This window comes from Schistocerca serialis, chromosome 7 (genome assembly GCF_023864345.2).
Source record: "Schistocerca serialis cubense isolate TAMUIC-IGC-003099 chromosome 7, iqSchSeri2.2, whole genome shotgun sequence".
Lineage (NCBI taxonomy): Eukaryota > Metazoa > Arthropoda > Insecta > Orthoptera > Acrididae > Schistocerca > Schistocerca serialis.
In genome coordinates, this window is record NC_064644.1 from 560,417,940 (window position 1) to 560,441,152 (window position 23,213).

The window sequence follows — 23,213 nt, forward strand, 5'->3', positions numbered from 1 at the left end:
ACATTTGAGTATATTCACATTTTCGGTAAAAATCAGTGACAAACTTTACTACAACTTCACCATTGACTATTTTACCCCTTTTTGTCTTAGAAACTGATAAAATACCCATTTCCATTTTCAGTTTCCTTGCCCATCGAACTACATACTCGCTGACATTGAATTCTGAGTTGTTTTATCTTTTGACCAAGAGGGAGGAGCTAAAGTTAAAACTTGATTTTTTTCAGATCTCCTTAGACCAGCCACTTTTTCTCTTATTAACAGTATAATGCCATCAAAATATTTAGCTTTCTTAACAATTTCATAACTCATTTTTATCCTCCTTACTGTCAGAAATTTCACAATCCACTGTCTGGCACACATGTTCTTCCGAAACATGCTTCACTTTTTCTAGCTTCCGTGCGGCATAAGAGGCCTTGCTGTGATTTAGGATGGAATGAAGTTTTAAGGGAGAGCACACTGAACCATCTAAAGTTTTCTTTGCATTCTTGACATCACTGATCTCAGTTTTTTGTTCACAAAACTTACAACATGTTGTACAAAGCTTTATGTCTTGTTTAACATTGGTTCTTCTAGTACTTAACCATTTAGACAAAGACAAACTTACTGACCTCAATGATTTTAACTGTCTACCTGTGTGTCCTGAAAGGATCAAAGCAAGTACTTTGATGGCATTCAAAAACCTCTAAGTAACAGTAACTGTTAAGGAGTCAACAAAAGTGTCCGATCCCACGCGTCGGCTTTGACCAGTGACGTAAGGGTGTTGTCGTGTGTGACGTCATGACAGCGGGAAGTTTGGTTTGTGGGTGTGGCGTGTTTGTAGATGTTGTCGTGTTGCGGTTTGTTGTGCTCTCTGCTGGTACGTTCAGGGTTTTCGTTTGTGTGGTGTAACGGGCTCAGTTTGCTTTTGCTCATTATCCAGAATTGTTCGAGTGTCAGCTGTGTTTGTAGTGGAACTCGTTTCAGTGAGTTAACGATTTTGTGTGAAGGTTAATTTAGTGTTGTTCACTGTACATCGTGTGGTAATTTTAGTAAAATTAATCAGTTGTTGTTTTTGTTCAGGAATGGGTATGACGGATAAAATTAACAGTGCGCAGGTCAAGGGAAGTGTTCGATCCCAGTGTGTGGCTGTGTATGTTGATATTGGTATCGGGAGATGTTTTTGAGCTATATAGGCCAAGGGAAGTGTTTGATCCTAATTTATGGGATCGGGAGCTGCTGTTGAGCTATATAGGTCAAGGGAAGTGTCCGATTCCAGATGATATTGTGTTTAGTGGTATTTGGGGAGTTTTGTGATGTTGGTTTTTTTCGTTGTTTTGTGTGGTTTTGTATGGGGGTGGGTATCTAAATTTCTTTATATTTATAATAGAGGGAAACACTCCACGTGGGAAAAATATATCTAAAAACAAAGATGATGTGACTTACCAAACGAAAGCGCTGGCACGTCGATAGACACACAAACAAACACAAATATACACACAAAATTCTAGCTTTCGCAACCAACGATTGCTTCGTCAGGAAAGAGGGAAGGAGAGGGAAAGATGAAAGGATGTGGGTTTTAAAGGAGAGGGTAAGGAGCCATTCCAATCCCGGGAGCGGAAAGACTTACCTTAGGGGGAAATAAGGACGGGTATACACTCGCGCACGCGCGCGCACACGCACACACACACACACACACACACACACACACACACACACACACATTTATGTCTGCTTGTGTCTGTATATGTGTGGATGGATATATATCTGTGTGTGTGTGTGTGTGTGTGTGTGTGTGTGTGTGTGTGTGCGCGAGTGTATACCCGTCCTTATTTCCCCCTAAGGTAAGTCTTTCCGCTCCCGGGATTGGAATGACTCCTTACCCTCTCCTTTAAAACCCACATCCTTTCATGTTTCCCTCTCCTTCCCTCTTTCCTGACGAATAAACCGTTGGTTGCGAGAGCTAGAATTTTGTGTGTCTATCGACATGCCAGCGCTTTCGTTTGGTAAGTCACATCATCTTTGTTTTTAGATATATTTCTTTATATTTAGTTTGCCTCCACCCAAAAACACCCCATTTCCCGCACTTGTCCCGTTAGTGTCATTAGGCTTTTTGTGGAAAGTGTGTGTGTTCATTTTCCGATGTATTTTCGTCCTCATAATGTGTACGTACCGACTTTATATGCGCCATATTGCAATTATGGTTTATGGTCATTTCCGCCATATTTGTGACGTCATGGGTCAAAGCAGACAGGCGGGATCGGACGCTTCCGTATTTCCACTGTTAAGTCCCCATATAGTTCTTCCTGGATCATCTGGAAAGTTTATATTGGTTTGTAATACTACCAAATCTTTTGGTCTTCACTCAGTTCTGACAATTTTTGAAGATTTTTTACTGAGGTGTAGGTCATCTGATGACATGGTGTTATGAGTAATTTTCTGGCACTCAAGAAGAAACTGAGCACTACATCAGTTAAACACACCACATCATGAACAGAATGATAAACAGCTACATCTCAAACAAATATGACCAATGCCATGGCAAGACAAAGAGCAACTGAGGCCCAATGGACTGATTGTTGCATGTCAGTGATGTTCAACAATACATGACAGCCATTGCTGCAGTATTTTCACTTATGTATGGGTTTCAAGCAAGCTGCCACAAACACAATAAACAGTTTATCACTCTGAGCTGTTGGTCAGCTGCACAGATAAATGTGATATAATACACTCTTTCAAAAAATCACTTAATAAAATAAATAAATTTGTTACACTGACGACTAATTTGTCTGCCTCAAATAAATGGTATTTGAATATGCTAATTTGAGACCCCTGTATCTGACGCAGAGGGTGTTAGACCTGGCAGAACTTACTTGGAATAACTATTTTTCATCACAGTAAAAAGTTTCTTTTATTTTTGATTTATTTGTGTGTCCATTCACAGAAAACCCAGTAATATTTTTATGTTATAAGAAAGCTCACAAACTTAGGAATATTTATGATCAAAATTAGGTTCCCTATATGGTGGAGAAATGTGATGTAAGTGTTTTTAAAAGTCCTTGCAATTTCTCCAGATTTTGATATGTGAAATATGTTAATATTTTTTTGTAATTTTCTTTGTAACTTTACTGCTTAAATAAATGCATTCTTGTCAACTATATGCACCTCTTAACTTCCGAAAAAATTCGAAATCAAAAGCTTCATATACATCTGAGTTACAAGTGTTTCTGTAGACAAGTCTACTTTGCATGGGCATCTTTGCAGAGCTAAATCATCAAAACATTACTATATTGAAAATTCAATTTTTTAAAGGTTTTAGCCTGAGACCAAAAACAATTTCAAGAAGTTCTTATGGTACAGGTATAAGCAAACACATATAGCTTAATGAAAATCTTAGATGGAAGGTTACAAATCCTAGACATATTTGGTGATCTGAGATGGAATGACCCTTCCATCTAACCTAGACATCACACTAAGCAGCCTATCACCACAACCAAAGTTTTTTTGCTTTCACATTCTCTGGCTTTGACAATTCACCACCAAACTGCTGCCTCCCAACCTAACCTAGGCCTCAAGCTAGGCTACAGATTAGTCTGTTGCCAAAAGAATGTTTTTGTTTGGTTTCAGATTTGCTGCCTTTGTTAACTTGCAAGCACACTTTCACATCCAAACTTAACAACAACCTCACAGATACCAATGTCAATTGCGAAAAATAGTCGCATATTTGTGGCAAGCAGTAATATTAATATAACTGCTGGTCATAATAGGAATGATAGGTATCAGTGAGAAGAAAGCAATAACGAAACTGCAACAAATTCTATTCATTTTGATTGTAAACTAATGCAGCAGCCTGCAAAATACATGAAATCATGTCTGGCTCTTGTCGGTTGTGCTTCCCCTACACACACTCAAAGAGGTAGCTGTGAAAGAAATTCTTGCACTGTCTTGTGTGATGGAGGGACCATTTAATAGCAGCCCATGTGCCATCTATAGTATTTGTATGGGTACCCGTCTCGGCATCTCTGAAGGTCAATTTATGATTCATTTTATGGTGTTGGAAACCTTCATTTTTCAAATGTTTGTATGTCAAGAAACAATTTGAAATAATAGTTGTCCCTGATAAAGTATTCTCTGTAATAAGTTTTATAAGAATTGCTTTTGAGGTCCTCAGCACAACACAAAAACACTCGTATGTCTCTTGCTTGACAGTACCGAACACCCATCCTCCTATTTCTTTTTTACTCCCTCTGCCAAACTACTGCTTCCCAAAATGGCATGTCCGCAGCTCGTGGTCTAGTGGCTAGCGTTGCTGCCGCTGGATCACGAGGTCTCAGGTTCGATTCCCAGCCGGGTTGGGGATTTTCTCTGCCTGGGGACCGGGCATTTGTGTTGTTGTTGTTGTTGTCATCATCATCATCATCATCATCATCATCATCATCATCATCATCATCATCATCATCATCATCATTCATGACAGCATCTAGATTGGACTGTGTAAAAATTGGGACGCTGTAAGGGCATTGGTAACTGTGTGGCTGAGTGCCCCACAAACCAATCATCATCATCATCATCTAAAATGACATTTGTTGATGTCAAGGCTGTGTCCTTTGCCACCAAGTTTGTCATTGTACAAAATTGCGGCCAGTCCACAACATTTTACTTCACCCAATCTAGTTCCCAAGAAATAAATTTAGATTTGCGTTCGTACATCCATAAGTATGTAAACTGCAAAATGATGCTAATTTTTAACTTGCTCCCTAAAGTGGCTGCTTTTGCTACATTTCCATACACTCCATCAACACAAACCTTAGACTCTTTAAGAACTATTTCACTGTCACAGTTAATACATTTCCGTGCGTCTGCAGTTAATCTGCGACACATACACCAACAGATGATGTCACCGTGCAGAACTAAATCAGCCACTACACTTTACACCACTTGCTGCCACAATTACAAAATATCTCTCTATACACCCACTAACGCACCAAAACACAGCTTCAGTATATTCACTCAGTTTCACAAATTTTGGAACTCAAACTGTGATTTGAATGAGAAACCTGCAGCTAATTTCTGCTTGTATACAAAATGTACCAGAAAGTGAGGTTTCCCCAATCTACTTTGTGCAGTTGTTCTAAAATGATAATCATTTGCATTTCCAGGCATGCAGTATATCTCACACCAATTTTACATTCGTTGCAAGCCATTTACATAGTGTAATTGCTCCAGCTTACCAGCCCATTGCTCCACTGCAAAAGTATTAGAGGTTGTATGGCACTGTTTTCTCTAACAATATACAATATTCTGCAATCATCTCTAACCTCCCTATGGAGAAATCTCTGAGTCAATTAATTTTGAGCACTTCCATTAATAAATGCCATACAGAACAACGTTTCACAGGATTTACTTATTGACACACAGGACCTACTCAATGCACCAACAACATAGCAATTATACGGTCGATGTCCATATTCCTTCTGCAAATCTAACAATTATGGAAACTAACAATAGAGTATAACAATGGATTTACTATAGTTTATACATTTTGCCTTCCTCCACCATCAGAATAGTAGTAAGTAAATCAATAACCAAGAATAAAAATGGGCTGCAATATTGGAAGCACCTCATACCTCCACAAAAAGTAAAATTTAATCTATTCCATGATAAATTCATATCAGTATTTGAAAATAGCTTGCGCATAAGCTAATCAGAAGGGACATTAAACAGCCATATAAAAACCATGGATGACTAAGAGGATTAAAGTATCTTGTGAAAGGAAAAGGGAAATGTAACTTTTGGCAAGAACAAGTAGAGACCCTGCAGTATTGATGGCGACTCCATGGAGTAGTTGCACACTACAATAACTACTCAAAATTACTAAGAAAGGTTATTAAAAAAATCAGAAATCAGTACGTCTGACAACAGAGTTACGACAATATGGAAATATTGAACCAATAGACAGGACAACCAACCACAGAAGAGGATAAAATTACTATTGAATTGAATGGAAGAGTTATAAATGACAGATTACAGGTGGCAACTGTATTTAATAATTGTTTCTTAAACATAGTAGAAAGCATAGGGACTAACAGTTCAAGAAAAAGATTGCAGCAATATGTTGAAGTAGTTCTCACAAAATTACATCATATGAGTGTACCACCAACTTCTACTTCTGAAATTAAGAGGGTCATACATTATCTCAAGAATAAAATCTCTTCTGGTTTTGATGGGATTTCCAATAGAGCGCTAGAGATTTATCTCCATATAATAAGTCTGGTATTGTCCGAAATATGTAATGCATCACTAACTCAAGGAATTTTTCCATAGAGACTAAAATATGGCATTATTAAACCCCTCTTTAAGAAAAGTGATGAGACATAACAGTAACTACCAACCTACTTCACTACTGACATCATTTTCCACAATTTTTGAGAAGGTGATGTATTCTAGAATAGTATCTCACCTTGGCAACAATAATATCCTCAGCAAATCACAGTTTGGGTTTCAGAAGGACTGCTCTACTGAGAATGCCATTTACATGTTCACACACCAGATTTTACAAGCCTTAAATAACAAAATAGCACCGGTAGGTATTTTCTGTGACCTATCCAAGGCATTTGATTTTTTGAATCATAGTATACTCCTCGATAAATTTCATTTTTATGGGATTGATGGTATAGCCAACCAATGGATCATGTCATACTAACCAAAAGAATGGAGAAAATTATACTTAATATTAATCTGACCAACAGAACACAGGGTCTGACTGGGGAGAAATCACATATGGTGTTCCCCAAGACTGTATCTTAGGTCCACTACCATTTCTCACAGATGTAAATGAACTACGTCTAATGTACAACTAGCAGAATTAGTTCTTTTTGCAGATGACACCAGTATTGTAATCCCTCCCAGTATACATACAGAAATGGAAGAAATGGTGAACAAAGTTCTCAAAAGTATCATTGACTGGTTTTCTGCAAATGGTCTCACCCTGAATTTCACAAAGACACGTCATATTCAGTTCTGCACCTCTAGGGATACTGCACCAGTGATAAGTCTAACACATGGTGATGAAATAATACATATGGTAGAAACTTCAGAAGTCTTAGGTGTCCATATCAGTTCAGGCAGGGGGGTTACCATTATAGTCTTGGATGTTATTAACTTTAGCATATGTTAAAATTCCAGGGTAAGAAAGAAACAAGTATTTTTTTGTTTTCTACAAAAAAAAAATCCTGTCCCGAGATACAGGCCTTCAAAGATGACACTGCGAACACCATTTTGAAGATGTGAATTTCAGAAATTTTTTAAAATGCTGTATCTCTGTAACAGTTCTAGATTTTTTTAGAGTTTTTTTTTACTTGAAAGATAACTGCTTTATGATTACAGTGGTATCCTCCATTTAGACATATCTGTCAAAGTTCTTTTATTGTCGCCTTTTGAATTTTTTTTTTATAATTTACAGAAAAAATTTTTTTTTTCAAAAATGCCAATCCAGAAAAGTTAGATTTTTTTCCGTTGATTAGTACCATGTAATACTACATTCTCTGTAAAGGAGAGCTTCCACTTTTAAGTTGGACAGGCTTTATTTTAAAAAAATTATTTTTTAAATTATCACTGGTAATGTATGTCTTCAATGAAGCTGTTTCTAATTAATTTCTTTGTTACAATGTTTATTTCTATTGTCTGTGCTGCAGTTATTTCTTATCACTTTCTTTGTTGCAGTTATTTCTTTTCACTTTTGTTGTAGTTCCTTGTCAGTTTCTTTGTCGTGGTTGTTCAGTGCTGTCTTGTTTACTGAAGAGGCTTCTAAGAAATATAAGACCATTAAGTGAGTTCTGTGTTTTCGTGAGGAATTTGCCAGTTGACACAGTTGCAGTGTGTTTTGTGAAAAGGACTGTTTGAAATTTCTTCTGACTGGGGCCACAGGAGAGTGAAGTGTGCTGTTTGCTTATCCATCAAAGAGTGATATATAAGACAAACAAAAAAGCACGCTTTGTTCAGGTTGGGAATAAGTGTTCTCATCTGTTTCAAAGTGAAGATGTTTCCAGTGATGACTTTTTGTGTTCTAAACGTTTTGACACAATAACAACACTGATAGTATCTGAACAAGGTGAAGCCTCCCATAGCGCAGATGATGCATCAATAGAGGTAGAATTAAATACCCTGAATCAGTCAATGACAGAGGTAGGTGTTAGTCCTGTTAAGAAATTGTGGTCAGTGAAGTTGAGTCATAAGCTCTATGAATCAAGAAAGCGCTGAGAAATTACTAACGCAAAATTACTACAGCAAAACTGACTACACTCTTCAAAGTAGAAATTTCATCTTCAGAAAAAAATGAACCAAAGCACTCTTTCCAGGAATTTTTTCACAAATATCAATTCAGCTGTTGAATACTGTGCATCCTACAGTGAAAAGGTGCAAGTTTTAACTATTATTCCACAGACATTTTCAAAGAAAACGATTTTGAACCACATTCCATCAGTATCAATGTACATGGTAGACAAATCAAGAAATGTGAGGTCTGTAAAAGGAGTCTTTGGAAGACCAGATCCCTATGATGGCCATCCTGTAGAAGCAGCTCAAGTTCAAATAGTGCAGTCATTTTATCTGGAACATAAATGGGACTGTTCTCACCAGAGCGCCAACAAAAGAGACACTATAACTGTAACAGCTGAATGTCAAACAGTTGTGAAAGTGTTGAGGTACATGACTCACATTATTACAGAAACTTTTGCAATTTATAAGAGAAACTATACAACTTCACGTATTGGGAGATCAAAATTTTACGCACTACGACCTAAGTGGGTAGTTCCACACTCACCTAGAGATGTCTTTGTATGTGTGTACTGCACGAATTTTGGACTTTGTGTGGTAACTTTGAAGAACTTACTGGGGCATGTGACATATGACACCTTGGTTGGGCATGTGAAGTCATTAGTAGTCTGTGACATAAATAGAGAGACTTGTTTGTTTTAAGAATGTGGACTCTGCAGAAATTACGTATGCGACATGGGAGGAAAATAAACTAATTATGGAAACTGTTGCCTTTGACAGTTTCATTGATGAACTTAGTAAATGGGTCAGTGAAAGCAGTAACACATCAGCATCTGAAGAAATTGCAACAACACATTGCAGAAGTGAGAGGGTGTGTACAGGCTGAAGAACTGTATTTAGTGTTTCACTGTGATTTTGCTGATAACTGGTCAGTAATTATTCCACAAGAAGCACAAGGGTATCATTGGAGTAATGACCAGGTTTCAATTTTTACAGGAGTAACATATTTTCAAAACAAGACCACAAGTGTTACAGTTAAAAGTGATGACACAGGAAATGACCCAGCACGCTTTGCTAGCAATGCGCAAAATTCTTCAACTGCAAACAGGGCCAGAGAAGATCACCATCATTTCTGATGGTGCTCCTAGTCATTTTAAAAACTGTTACCAGCTGTTTGAATTGAGTAAGACACTTGTGCCAACTGACTGGGTATACAGTGCTACTTGTCACGGGAAGGGGCCTTGTGATGGTGCAGGCATGCTGAGTATTTTACAAGAGGTGTGAAATCTTACACATCCACAGCCCTCATTTTGTCCAAAGAGGAAATTGAAGAATTCCGTGAGCAGATAAAAGAAGAATGGTCCAAACAAACTACTTCTGTGAGAGGAATTCAGAAGACACATTTTTGGACTCAAAGTAATGGGCAAAGTCGTACTGCACACACGTTAAAGAGCAAGAAAGAAGAAATTTCGTTCATTTGGCCAACGCCCCAGAAAAAGAAGGGTAATATTCAGATTCACAACCTGAGAAGGGAGATGTTTGTGGCATGTGCGTATGATTGTGGCTGGTGGATTGCTGAGATTATAGACACCAGTTATGAGTTACACAAAACTGTAGTGAACTTTATACTACCTCATGGACCAGCTGCTGGGTATAGGTTTAGAGCTGAAGGACAGCAACAATGCCATCAGTTCTCACTTCCTGTTCACAATGTTTTGGAGACTGTAAGTGCTCCAATTCCTATTGGTTCAACAGGAAGACATCACTCTATACCAAAGGAAAATATTGAACCAGTGGAACACATTTTTAGTTCATTGACTGGCTAATTTCAGTACAAAACAGAGCACACAGAAGTTGTATGAATTGAAAACTAAGTCTTTGGACCTTTCACATACATTTTGGAAACATTTAAAATGCTTAAAAAATAAATCTCTTACTCCTCTTTCAAAAACAAATCAAAACAACTTTTATGTATGGCAAAAATTTCAATTGTTTATAAAACCTGTTCAACCTAAAAGTGGAAAATCTCCTTTTCAGGGAACGTATGGTACTGATCAACAGGGGAAAAAAAAAAAGATTTTATGGATTGTCATTTTTGAAAAAATAAAATAAAAAATGTTCCATAAATTATAAAAAATGTTCAGATAAGTCCAATTGGAGGATTTCTTTGTAATCATAAAGCAATTATCTTTCAAAATAACGATAATATATCTACAACTGTTCCAGAGATACAGAATTTTAAATTTTTTTCCAAAATTCACATCTTCAAAATGGTATGCACAATGTCATCTTTGGAGGGCTGTATCTCTGAGCTGAAATTTTTTTGGAGGAAAAAAAAATTAAGTGTTCCTTACTTAGTCCTGCATTTTAACAAATGCTAAATTCAATAACATCCAAGACTACAAAGGTAAGATTTTTTTACTAGCCTGCCTGAATTGATATGGACTATGCCATATTGATGAGAATTTAAACTGGAAAGAAAAGCATTTTTGGAACTCCTAAAACAACGTAATTCAGCCACATTTGCACTTAGAATCATAGCAAATTTTGGGGAGAGAGAAATCAGTAAGTTGACATATTTTGCTTATTTCATTCAGCAATGTCTTATGGAATAATGTTCTGGGGAACTCATCTTTAAGAAAGAAAGTCTTCATTGTCCAAAAATGAGGTGTAAGAATAATATGTGGTGTTCATGCATGATCATCTCGTAAACATCTGTTTAAGGAGTTGGGCATTCTGACTACTGCTTCACAGTATATTTATTCCGCCATGAAGTTTGTTGCAAATAATCCACTACAGTTCAAAAGGGTCAACAGGTTACATAAAACATTCTAGAAAAACAAAATGGCATTCATTACTCAACATTAAGGTTGTCTTTAGCAGAGAAAGCGGGTGCACAATGCTGCAACAAAAATTTTTGACCACTTACCCAGTGACACGAAATGTCTAACAGACAGCAACATACAATTTGAAAATAAATTGAAAAAGTTTCTACTTCACAACTCCTCCTCTTCTGTAGAAGAATTTCTATATTTGTAATGTGCAAAAGGTGATGGTTAGGAATTACTAACTCAATCTGTATATCTTCTTTTCATTTCGGGGGGGGGGGATTATATTCTGATGTTTAGAGTACAAATACATGTACAAATTAGTTTGCAATATGAATATAAAATGACTCATTCCACATCATGATGATTTTATGTGCAGAATGATCCATGGAACATGAAAGTAACTAACTAACTAAAGGACAAATAATGCATCCATAACAACAACTCCAACATCTTCATGGCATTAGAAACACAAGGTAAAACCATTAGTATTCCTTTCAACTACCTAATTATGTTTACACTTTTATTCACCAAGTGCTGAGTTTTTTAAAACCAGCGTTTTAAGCATTAGGCATAAATAGATATTAAATCATACCTCTCCCAAAGCTTCATAGTGCCTCTGACTAAAAGAATGGTCCTCACTCACACTAAACTGAAATGGATCATCGCCTGGTTGTCCAGTGCTGCCGCATATTTTACGAAGTTTGCCCTCTGCAAAATTATGAACAATACGTATAAACATGTAGCAATAATAATTGAAGCATTCATACGCCTGGTGGTATGAATGAGTTAGTAACTAAACATACGCAATTAAAATTACACGAAATATGCCTTTAAAATCACATTCACTTTAATTTCTTGGCTAAAAAAACATGGAAGAGCATTCTATAACACGTGGAATAATATCATGTATGCACATGCCGGTTTGCTATGCATCAATACGCAACACTTCGTACATAAATCCTTACAACTTGGTGAGATAAAACAATTATCTTGCACAGAAACACTGCGACTCACATGTTACAGGTTAAGCTGTACATATTTCCATTGTATTCGCAAAACTGTCGGGAGAAAGAACGCTTTACCTGAAATGCATAAGAACTTTGAATCATTTAATTAGCTGAATTTGACACAGACACAATACAACACACCATCCACTTATTTTGTTACATGGACCTTCGGTAATCGTAAGGTGGACAAATATTGTGCTCTCCGTTTTAATTACAAAAAGTTCACTTTGAATACCTTCGTATTATTAATTACTGCGTTGATTCAGACACACTGATCTCAATTCTTCTGTCATTACTGCAGGTATGTTGATACAGAAACATTTTCAGCACAGTCACTATATACATAATAAATCAAGCAATACATTAAGAACATGCCACACGAACATGACAGGCATCAGCACCTTTATTAAATGCGTAGCCAAATCCTTCCAGGGTTCGTGGAAACTGTTCACCATTAGAAGTCATTGTAAAAGTAGTCATCTGCAAGAGAAAAAGTTTGAAGCACGCTCCCACAAGATGTGTGTAAACAAAACTGACAGATATTCCTATATGGAATATCTTTGCCATCGGTTCACCAAACAGCTATTGCGTATGTCGCGCGGTAGTTCCCCTACGATTGCTCACAGATGCGACGATTACGTATTCCTTCCCATTGAAACTAGGAACTGATGCAATAAGCACCACAAGTGTATAGTTTCATGAGTATGCAAGGATTCAGTTTCTCCTTACTGAGAGGTTTGAAATCTAACGTAAAAGCTCTTAATCATTTAAGAACTGTAATATAAGTAATTTTTTCTGTCTCAAATGTCCGTTATAGAAGTGCCAAAACAGAAGACAGTGTATTAATTTCTAGCCTAAATTTAGTCGTCACTCCTTAAAGCGTCTAATTTAGATATTCATCTCCCATCTGGTAATACATGCAATATGCTCACATGATAAGACGTACTTTATCATATACGTTACAAAATAATAATAATAATAAAATAAAATAAATGTGACCCACACAGTCTTATGTAAGAACGATTTTTTCATAGGACACCAACTTCTTAGTAACCAAGTGAGCTCCATACTACGCAGATATGGAGCTCTGGTCTGTCAATATAGAACTGCAACGCGTTTCCAGATACAACAGTGCCTCGGAGACGATTTACTTGTCAGGACACGAACGTGAGCGTTAACACAACACCCAGTCGCTGAGTGGAGATAATCTCCGAGCCGACTGGTAATCGAACACAGGCAGCTTCGGTTAGCATATTTGTTGTTTACTACTCTTCTTTTTATGAATGACACGTATTTTAAAGGTTTGGCCGCCATGCTGTAATTGGGCAAAATGCAAAGTAAGAGTATCATTTTATTTATTTATTTTATCACCCATAGACAAATTTCTTTGTATAGATGTTTTCATTACACACACACTTGTGTTACTTAAAGCATGCTACGTCCTCTTTGTCTACTTTGATTCTTTGGTAAAATACAGTGCTTTGGGTCTATGCTCTATTGTTTCTACCTAGGTACAAGCAATCGCTGTATCTGGTCTGACGATTATGTATTGAGCTGTTTGTTGCCTACTGCTCAATGGTTTTTGTGTAAAAACTGCAGTTTGAAGTATGCATTCACTTGGAACTGTCGTAATACCACATTTTTTGAATAACTCAATGTAGTGGCCCCTTTCGTGACTTGCTCATTATTCTGACGGTTTGTTTTTGCAGTTGGAACACATTTCCACATTCGGAGCATTTATACCCCAGAATAATATGCAAGAACTGATGACGGAATGTATGTGTGCATAGTATGCTGCTTTGCTCTTCGACCGCATATATTTATAATACATCACAGATATACAATATTTATTATCGAAGGTGTCGTGCTATAACTATGGAAGCAGGTAGTCAGAAAAAGGAGCGACCTCAAACTTTTCTCAATGTGAGAAATTGTGCTGGGCCAGTATAAAGATGTAATTGAGTGCAAAGATGTTGATAAAGTAACTGCGGCCAACAAGGTAAAGGCACGGACAGTAGTTGTTGACTGTAATTCTCATAACATTGGGACAGATCGTGACTGAAAGAGTATGAAAACGTGTTATGAAAATGTTAAGAAAAGGACCAAGAAAGAATTTGCACATGACAAGCTATGATTTTAAGGCGTACTTTCTAATTATTAGATTTCATTTTTTTATGTATGTGATATGTGAATTGGAGCAAAAACTGTGCCAAAATTTTTCAAGGTATATGCAAAAAACTGGAGGCAATGGTTTCTTAAAGTCTACTCCTACCGAAAGTGGACAAAAACTAATTGCAGCCCTGAAGCCACAGTTTTTTCCTATTTCCAATGTCTATGATGACGATGCAGATTTTCACCCTGAAGGTATGTGCAGTGGTTTGTAAACATTTTAATGTGATTGCACAAAATTTTTTGAAGCAAATTTTCTGCATAAAAAGTAGTTTATTATGTTATTCGTTACGTTCTTGTTCTAATACAGACCCAGGTAACACAGACTGTAGTTCATTCACAACATCAGTAAACGAGGAAAGAGCTGTAACATCAAACGAACATATTGCTTTTGTTGATGAGAATGAAAACGAATTCGAAGGAGAGAATGTATACATTGAGTTGGTAATAAGGGTAATGAACTAAAATAATGTAACAACTTTATTGTGAGAGTACAACATCGCGCAATTTGCACTGAAAATAACCTCTAACAACAGGTAGATGCCCAACACACAAGCCAGAATTCTGTAATGGTGTCAGACTCTCGTCCCAAAAACAAAAGAACTGAAAATGTTCTCCATAAGTAATGCCAGTTATACAAGAGAAGATTAGTAAGCCTCGAGTCTGAATATAAAGCCAAAGTATACTGATTACCTGCGGAACATGAAATAAGAATGGAAATCCTCAAAATAGATAAAGAAATTAAAGAATTGGAACTTGAAGAACTGAAAATACAATCAGACTTTTAATCTGACACATTGTAAATTTCTTCCAATCTTGTACTTTTTTGTATAAATATCCTGTTAATAAATTTCGCACTCATTGCTTTATGACTCCAGTTTCCTTGGTTTTCTGTTGGTATGTAGCCTACTGGAATTTCTTCATGGACAGATTTTCATCGCAAAGTTATATGAGGTGTTATGTATACATTTAAATACGCTCTGATTAATGTTTCGAGACAAATTTGTTGCGTAAAAGGTAGTTTATTACATAATTCGTCATATTCTTGTTCTGATACTGAACTCAATAAGCAGGAGGCATAGAAGCAACTAAAACTAAAAGAAGGAAAATATAATCTGGCTTTCGAACTTGAGACTTTGTAAATTTATTCCAGTTTTTTAACTTCTTACATAAATACATCATTAATAAATGTCATCGACACTGCATTATAGCCTCTGTTGGCTTCATATTCTGTAAGTACTGGAATTTCTGCGTTCACTCTTCTCCCAGCAAATACATCGGCTTCAGTTTCATGCTCCTCCTCTGATGGATTGACAGCCACATTGCGCAAGACAAATACTGCAACTATTATAACCGCTGCACGATTTACTTTCACTCTGAGTTCTAAACTCAGGCAGGTAAATCATCTTTTTACTACTCCAAACATTCTTTCAAATACTGATCTGATTTTCTTGTGGGCACAATTCTAGGTTCGTTAGGCACCATTTCTTCACGAAGTACTGTCGTCAACAAATACCTGCAACACTGATAACCACTGTCTTCCAGAAGTGTGCCTTCCAGAATTTCTCCTGTTTTAACTAAGCATGTACGTGTGAGTTTCCGAAAATAATTCTGTCATGGACATTTTCTGGCCATCTCGCCACGATATTTAAACATCACATCTTAGCATCTCAGATGGCTTGTACATTTATAGAAAATCGCCTGTGATGATTTCTAAACGTCTCAGCACTGTCGCGATTAGGTGATTTGATGGGGTTGTGAGTGCAGTCAATAGCACCTAAAATGCAGTAAAATTCTCTGTTTGGTAAAAATCACGTTGTTTGTTGCTAACGCCATTTTCATCCATTGGCATTTTGATATATTCATTTTTCAATACCTTATGGACAACTCTGTAAGCTGTTGCTATATCGACTTTAAATAGATCACCAGCCACTATTTGAAAGCTTCCTGTGGCATAATGTCTTAAGGCTAACAGCAACATGCACATTCCAGTCAGTAGTTTCATCAGATAGTCTCTGAGCTTAGCTCCAACTGCTCAACAGTGCTTTTCTGCAAACGAAACCTCAGCTTAAACGACTTTTTATTTAATTGCAAGAATGGACTCATCCTTTCACGGAACATGCCGAGAGCTCGCTGGATCTCGTCGTCGTCGCCCTCTGTGGACACATCTGTATACTCACATATCTGTAAAGTAAACGAAAGGAAACAATGTATTTCACATCGTGTAGGGCTGCTGCCCACAGAATTTTGTTCACAAGTGGACCAGAACGCTCGGAAAACGGAGAATGTAGTATGGTTTCAATGGTATGGGATGGAGTGGCATGGTAAAGTTGTTTAATTATGTTTACGATCAGTTAAGTAGAGGAAGTAGTAGCAAGTGGAATAAAGAATTTCCGAGAATTGACGCAGGTTCGAACATCTTTTGCACTGAAGCCAATAACGGAACCTCTGCGCCACTGAAAAGAATAAAACTATGTTACATGGTTAGGTTTTTTTTTCAGAATGCTTGCTTATGTTCTATTTATCCATGCATGTGGAATTGTCATAGCAGCTAAAGGACGTGTTCTGTAGTTACAATTTAGTTCAAATTGCATAGTTACTGCTACTTTAGCCAAAAAGAGAACGAATATAAGAGATGTTGAATCGTTAATGTCCAATGTAAAAATTCTAATGTTTAAGTGTTGACTGCAAATATTTCGAATTTTCCTTTCTTACTCTGCTGCTAAGTGTCTATAAAGTGGCTTTGAACTAATCACATAAATTACAATTCGTCTTCCAAGAGGTATTACGAGACTGATCATTATGTACATGCAGTAGTCGAATATCACCCGATTTCACGCCAATATAATCTCAGGTTAAAGTTTCTGCAACACAGATTTCCAAGTTAAGTTTGATCAGAGTTCATTTTCTGCCCTAACCTAAGGTTAAATGCTTTATAAAATCAACCTTAGTTACGTTTTTCTTATTTGTCCAGTGGTGGACTGCCATACATGCTTTTACAGCTTTTACTTCCGATATTTCTGCTGACCTATCTGTAATTATTTTATTGCTGTCATCAGCGAATAACACAGTTTCTCCTAGTGTGACCTGCAGTGGGAAGTCATTAATGTGGATGAGAAACAGTAGTGCCTGACATGTTCTCTTGAGGTACTGCAGTGTTCAGATATTCTTCATCTGAAAGATGCATTACCATATAATATGTGCCATTTGAAATTTGAGATATATCTACCTATTGCACTCTGTCTACTAGGTTTGATGGAACCTATAGCTTTGAGTCTTCCCTGACATCATAGTGTTTCAGCTAAGCCTTATATGTTTCTAGCTGAATAGAAGACAGTATTTATTGTAAAATTAGTTAAAGGATCATCTGTTCTTTGACCAGTAAATAGATCTTTCTAGATTTAAGAGTAAAGTATGGGAAAAAATAAGCAATAGTTCCTATTCAAAAACAACTTCAGTCAAATCGACAGAGCAGCTACAGCAGATGTAAAATTTGTTCCCCAAGAAAGAAACATCTAAATATTAAGCCTAGAAATGGTGCCAGAGGCTACAGATCAATGGCACCTCATACGTGAAACGTAAATTCCAAGTTATGTACAATGAAATTTACAATTTGATAAAGTTGTCAAGGGTAGAACGCCACAATCCAAGTAGGGGCATAATATAAGAGCAACTGTGATAGTCTGCTTTGTGGAATAGTTTTCAGAGTATCCAACTGTGCGAACACAGACACAATTGAGATTGATTTCACTGACAATCTTGAGAGGTGTTACTGGCTAGCTTGCTGTTGTATTTATGACTTAAAGTGATTAATTCATCATAGCAGCAAGATGTTTCTAAAGAAAGTACCATTGCTGAATTATTGAACATTGTGCATCCATTTTTGCAGTTATTGGGCATATATAATATTTGTTTCTATGATGTGATTATTAATAATTATATTGTGCATATATAGGAAGAATAAGATGCTGACATTTACAGTAAACAACCATAATCTTTTTTTATAATCCTGGGGTAGAAATATACCTATGGTGAAAATCAAACTGGAGGCTGTTATTGTGTCTCACCCTGAATGTTTGAGGAAAAGTAACTGTTTCATAGAGATAATTTTGTTCAGTAGCCATGTGTAATCTGGGAGGGTAGGGGAAGTACCTGTAGGTGTGACAGCTTCACTGTGTTCTTCGTTCTTTTCTACAGTCATGTCAGCTTAAAACTGTCAGTTTTGTTTTCAGAATAAAAATATATGTTCTAAAATATGAAAGAATTAGCGGAGCTGCAGATGGTGCTGCTTCAAAAGTAGTATAACAAGAACCAGGGAAGGGAGGAGAAACTGTATTGGTGAAAAAATAGAACATAAAGTTCAAATTTAGGATCAAAAAATACAAATTAAACAAATGACTTCAGAACAAAAGTATATTATTCTATATACAAGTGTTCATTTTACTTTCACTTAATTACATCAGAGAACTGAAATAATTAACAAAACCATCTCTTGTGTTGATTGAGACTACAGCAGTTTCTGTATTTTCTACCACACTCTTGAACTCGACTACAGCATCCACCAGCCTCAAAACATTTTTATACAAACGATTTTGTGATATGGAATGCTTATTGCTCACGTGAGAGACGCTATTTCTGCAGACGATGACTAAACTAAATATGAAATGCACGCGAAAATACACAGTGTCCTCTTAAATTCGTGCCTGCTTAACAGGATGGGAATGCTATTGTGGAAATAACCAACTGGGGAATAAAATTGTGTCATAGAATGAGTACTCCAAGTTAACTAATAGTTAGCTCATTCCTCTTTTAGCTATCCCTGGATTTAACGAAAGATTGTACAACTGACCCTAAGCTTGCCAACCAGCCAAAATCATCTGTTAAGTTAGGGGTTATTCTGGTTCTGTACAATGTGTCCTCGTGCTATTCAGCGGAATAGAGCTTAACTGGCTGCTAACCAGAGATTGTACAGGCTGTCACTATATGCAAGAAACAGCCTCTGAGTGTGATTTGGAAGCTATTAAACTAGAAATTAGTTATTTGAAGTGTCTAGATCAACGAATACAATAAGATTCTAACATTTTGGAAGAGTGATGTGCCTGCAGATGATATTTACATAGTATGGTTAGTCTACCATAGCAGACAGCATTTTCGTCTTCGGGTGTTATTACTTTTGTAAATGCATTTGAGGCCTCTGATTCATTCCTGCATGAAATCTATTTTTTGATCTAACATTTAGGGTTCACTTTCATTGTATTTAACTCTTGTTACTGCTATAACACCATTATATGCATTATAACATTAGTATCCATCCATATGATTTCAGTTGACACCATATTGGAAGCTGTGCAACTACATAGAGTTTGTGGCATCAGGTGTGAATAATAGCTCACAGTGCCTCTACAGAAACCACCAAGATGTGGCATCACATTATTTGTGTGTATGTGTGAACCCGGCTTTACATACGAGTTACTGAGAGCATTTATAAAAATCAAGGATATTACTGTGGAATAGCATTCCAATTAGAGTTAACTCTTGGAAGGTAAACTTTTGTAAGATAATTTTATATTGAACCACAGATGGTCAAATATAGCATTGATTGTGTAGTAGCATCGCTGCTCAATAGCGATCGCTGGTTCAAGATGTTACGGGTAATGTGTTAGAGTAACTTTAGATATTGAATTACTGCCAAGTGTTAAGACACGTTGTATCTGATGTGTGCTGGATATATACTTACTCACTATGGGCAATACTGATTTTTTATTTGCAAGATACTATACTGAAAATAATTACGGTAAAGAAAGTTGTTTTGTTACTAATGCAATGCACATATTCATAAGTGATGACTGAGACAATGTACAGCAGTCACACCCAATGATTTTGTAAAGCTAATTGTTAATGTATAATCGGTTTATTGTGTGTTAATTGTGAGCATTATTAATTTTTAAAGGTCAAAACACAAGTTTTTAAGTTAGTGCCATATTGTTACAAGTCAGTACCAGTTCCAAGATTCATGTCGTTTTTGACTAACAACTTTGCTCAAGAAGTTATTGTCTCACTTGTATTCGATTTAATTAAAATGTATGCTAAGCAAAAGCCTTGCACAGTAGCTGTTTGCTAACTATACGATTTAAAGTACTAATGGAGAGCAGAATGTTATCATTGCACAGATAAAGCTAAGACATTTTATTACTTCAGGGATAGCATTCATTAAGCTAAGGGACCATTATTTCCAAATTGATCAACTTTCGTTTTATTACCAGGACCAACTTCTAATTAATAGTGTTGCATCAGATTTATTGTTGTGTTAGGTAAATTCATGCAGTTTTGGTTTGGTTTAAAGTTATTGACAGTTTACATTCTTGCAGACAGAGAAGTTCATTATAGGGCAAAGTGTATAAGCAGGGAGATAAAATATATGTTCGTATGTCATTCCCATTCTAACATATGTGTCACAGGGAACTGTCATTTATGTTACTTCAAATGTACTTGTTTCACTGGTGATAACATTGTGCAGATCTAAATTCTTTTGGAATCGTTTGATATAATACACTCATTTGAAATAATACACTCTGCTCTCTTTTACTTAGTAAGTGTAGTTAGCAATTTTGTGCTGCGCATTTACTAACTTGTGTCAATGAAAAATTACTCTTAACTTCTTGTCTATTTGTTTGTTCTTTCATTGTGTCTGCACATCATGCAATGTAAAACAATTAATAGTACTACATGTAGCTCAGTCATGGACAAAGTCAAAAACTCTGTTGCAGTGAACACCAATTCTGACAGTACTCCACTGATGACAGTGCATCACATGACAGTCAATGAAAGCATCATCGATGCCAAACAGTCAAACTACCTTGAATTATCCTTTATGTACTGATGTCACAATTAATCAGATGGCACATTCCACAAATGCAGAAGCCGCTGATACACATAATTCCCATATACAAAATTTTCACTATAATCATTTACCTTCAGAATCCAATCGAAATGATGATACCTAAACCTCAACACATATGCCAAATGCTGACACAGTTGAACACTTTACGCAAAATACTTTAAATACTGATGGTCTATTATCGAATAATACCATTATGATTATGTTTCAGCAAATCATAGCAATAAAAAGTCACAGCATAAACAAGACAAACTTTAACTCAAATTAGTGATGCGATGACCAGCAGACACAAGAACTCACTCATGAAGTTAATAAAGTCTCACAAAAACAAGAGGAACTGGCACAAAGTATACAACAACAAATTAACGAATATTTTGAACAACAAGAAACGTAACTTATGAATGTGCCTTTCAGTATATAGGGGCATGTAATCGATTTCAAGACCAAGTTACACTTGAAATCAAAGAGCAAAATGAGACCATTAACCAACAAAACAAAAAGAACGACCAGATTCGCCAAACTCTAGTTCACAAGCAACATGAAATCAGCAAGAATGTAACAGCTCACATAGAAAAATACATATGCAATTGCCACAGAAAAGTTTTTGGTGATCTTAAAACCCTACAAGACATGAACACACAGCTTCAAAACGATTTTAAAGAGCATAAAACGCAAGTAGAAGCTCGTTTGAGTCAACAATACAAAAGATCACCAAGAAGACATACAAACACTCATCAGTAGACTTGAACAATTAGAGTTTGATACTGACTCTATCATAATCAAATCTGATATACGCAGACTCAAAAAGTATACAAAGAAACTGCAGAAACAGGTCGACGAAAATGACACCAACAATACTGCTCAAATTTCATCACTTACAGAAAAACTTGATTACATTTCGAACAGAGTAGAAAATCTAGAAACTAATACTGATACTAAATCTGAAGACACTTTGCCTTCTCGTTTCATTCGGTCTGAACAATTTCGATCTATGAACTGTGCTATTAATGAGCTGAACTCACATAGCATTGCACTGAATCGTAAAGTAAACAGTTTGCACCATGAAACTGCCACATTAAAAGGTCAGACATCATACAATCGAGTACATAGTAACCTCCAATATAATCGGGCAGAATAATTTGATACTACACCTCTAGAGAAAAGTCTTGGCAGATTACGACATGTGAGAAAATTAGAAGTGGAGCATCGTCCGCAAAACACATTTTTTAACAGTAATGAACCGACACAAAATTTCCGACACGATGGTTTCGATTACAAGCATATCTTGTCAGTATGTAAGTTCAAAATGATCCACAATTACAAAACAGGACTCCATCCTTTAGACTGTGTATAACAACCCTGAAAAATCCTTCAGAAGGAGGCAGCAGGGTTATGAAAGGTATACACACAAGGTAAAATTTTGTAAGAAAGTTTTATATTGATCCAGAGATGGCTAACTGTAATATCGATTGTGTAGTAGCGTCGCTGCTCAACAGCGATCTTTGGTTCAAGGTGTTATGTGTAATGTGTTATAGTAACTTTAGATAGAGGGATGTATGGAGGAGACTCAAGTGTAAAGACATGTTTTGTCTCATATGTGCTAGATATATACTTACTCACTATGGGCAGTAATAATTTTTTATCTACAAGGTAGTATACTGCAAATACACAAAAAAAAGTTTTGCATCACCTCGGTCCCGAGATTTCTGGAATCTGTACAGAAAATTGGGATAGAGATCATAATATACATCATTTCCGCCCTTTTTATTGCTTATGAAAACCACACATTGCATGTTGTACCACCATACAGCGGTACCTTCAGAGGTGGTGGTCGAGATTGTTGTACACACCGGTACCTCTCATACAGAGTAGCACGTCCCCTTGCATTGATGCATACCTATATTCGTCGTGGCATACTATCCACAAGTTCAGATTGTCCCACTCCTCAATGGCGATTCGGCATAGATCCCTCAGAGTGGTTGGGGGGTCACATCATCCATGAACAGCCCTTTTCCATCTATCTCAGGCATGTTCATGTCTGTAGAACATGTTGGCCGC

At 36.6% G+C, this 23,213-nt stretch overlaps 1 protein-coding gene across 1 annotated transcript in view; it reads right to left on the reverse strand.

Moving 5' to 3' along the window:
- LOC126412634 (FAM172 family protein homolog CG10038) overlaps positions 1 to 12,717 on the reverse strand; it is a 306,381-nt gene extending 293,664 nt beyond the window's left edge. Inside the window, exons 1-2 of the mRNA XM_050082311.1 lie at positions 12,490 to 12,717; positions 11,674 to 11,789 (exon numbers count right to left, since the gene is read on the reverse strand). Of these exons, the coding sequence (XP_049938268.1) occupies positions 11,674 to 11,789; positions 12,490 to 12,655 (282 nt within the window). The 5' untranslated portion in view covers positions 12,656 to 12,717. The remainder of the gene's footprint in view (positions 1 to 11,673; positions 11,790 to 12,489) is intronic.
- Positions 12,718 to 23,213: the final 10,496 nt, after the last annotated feature.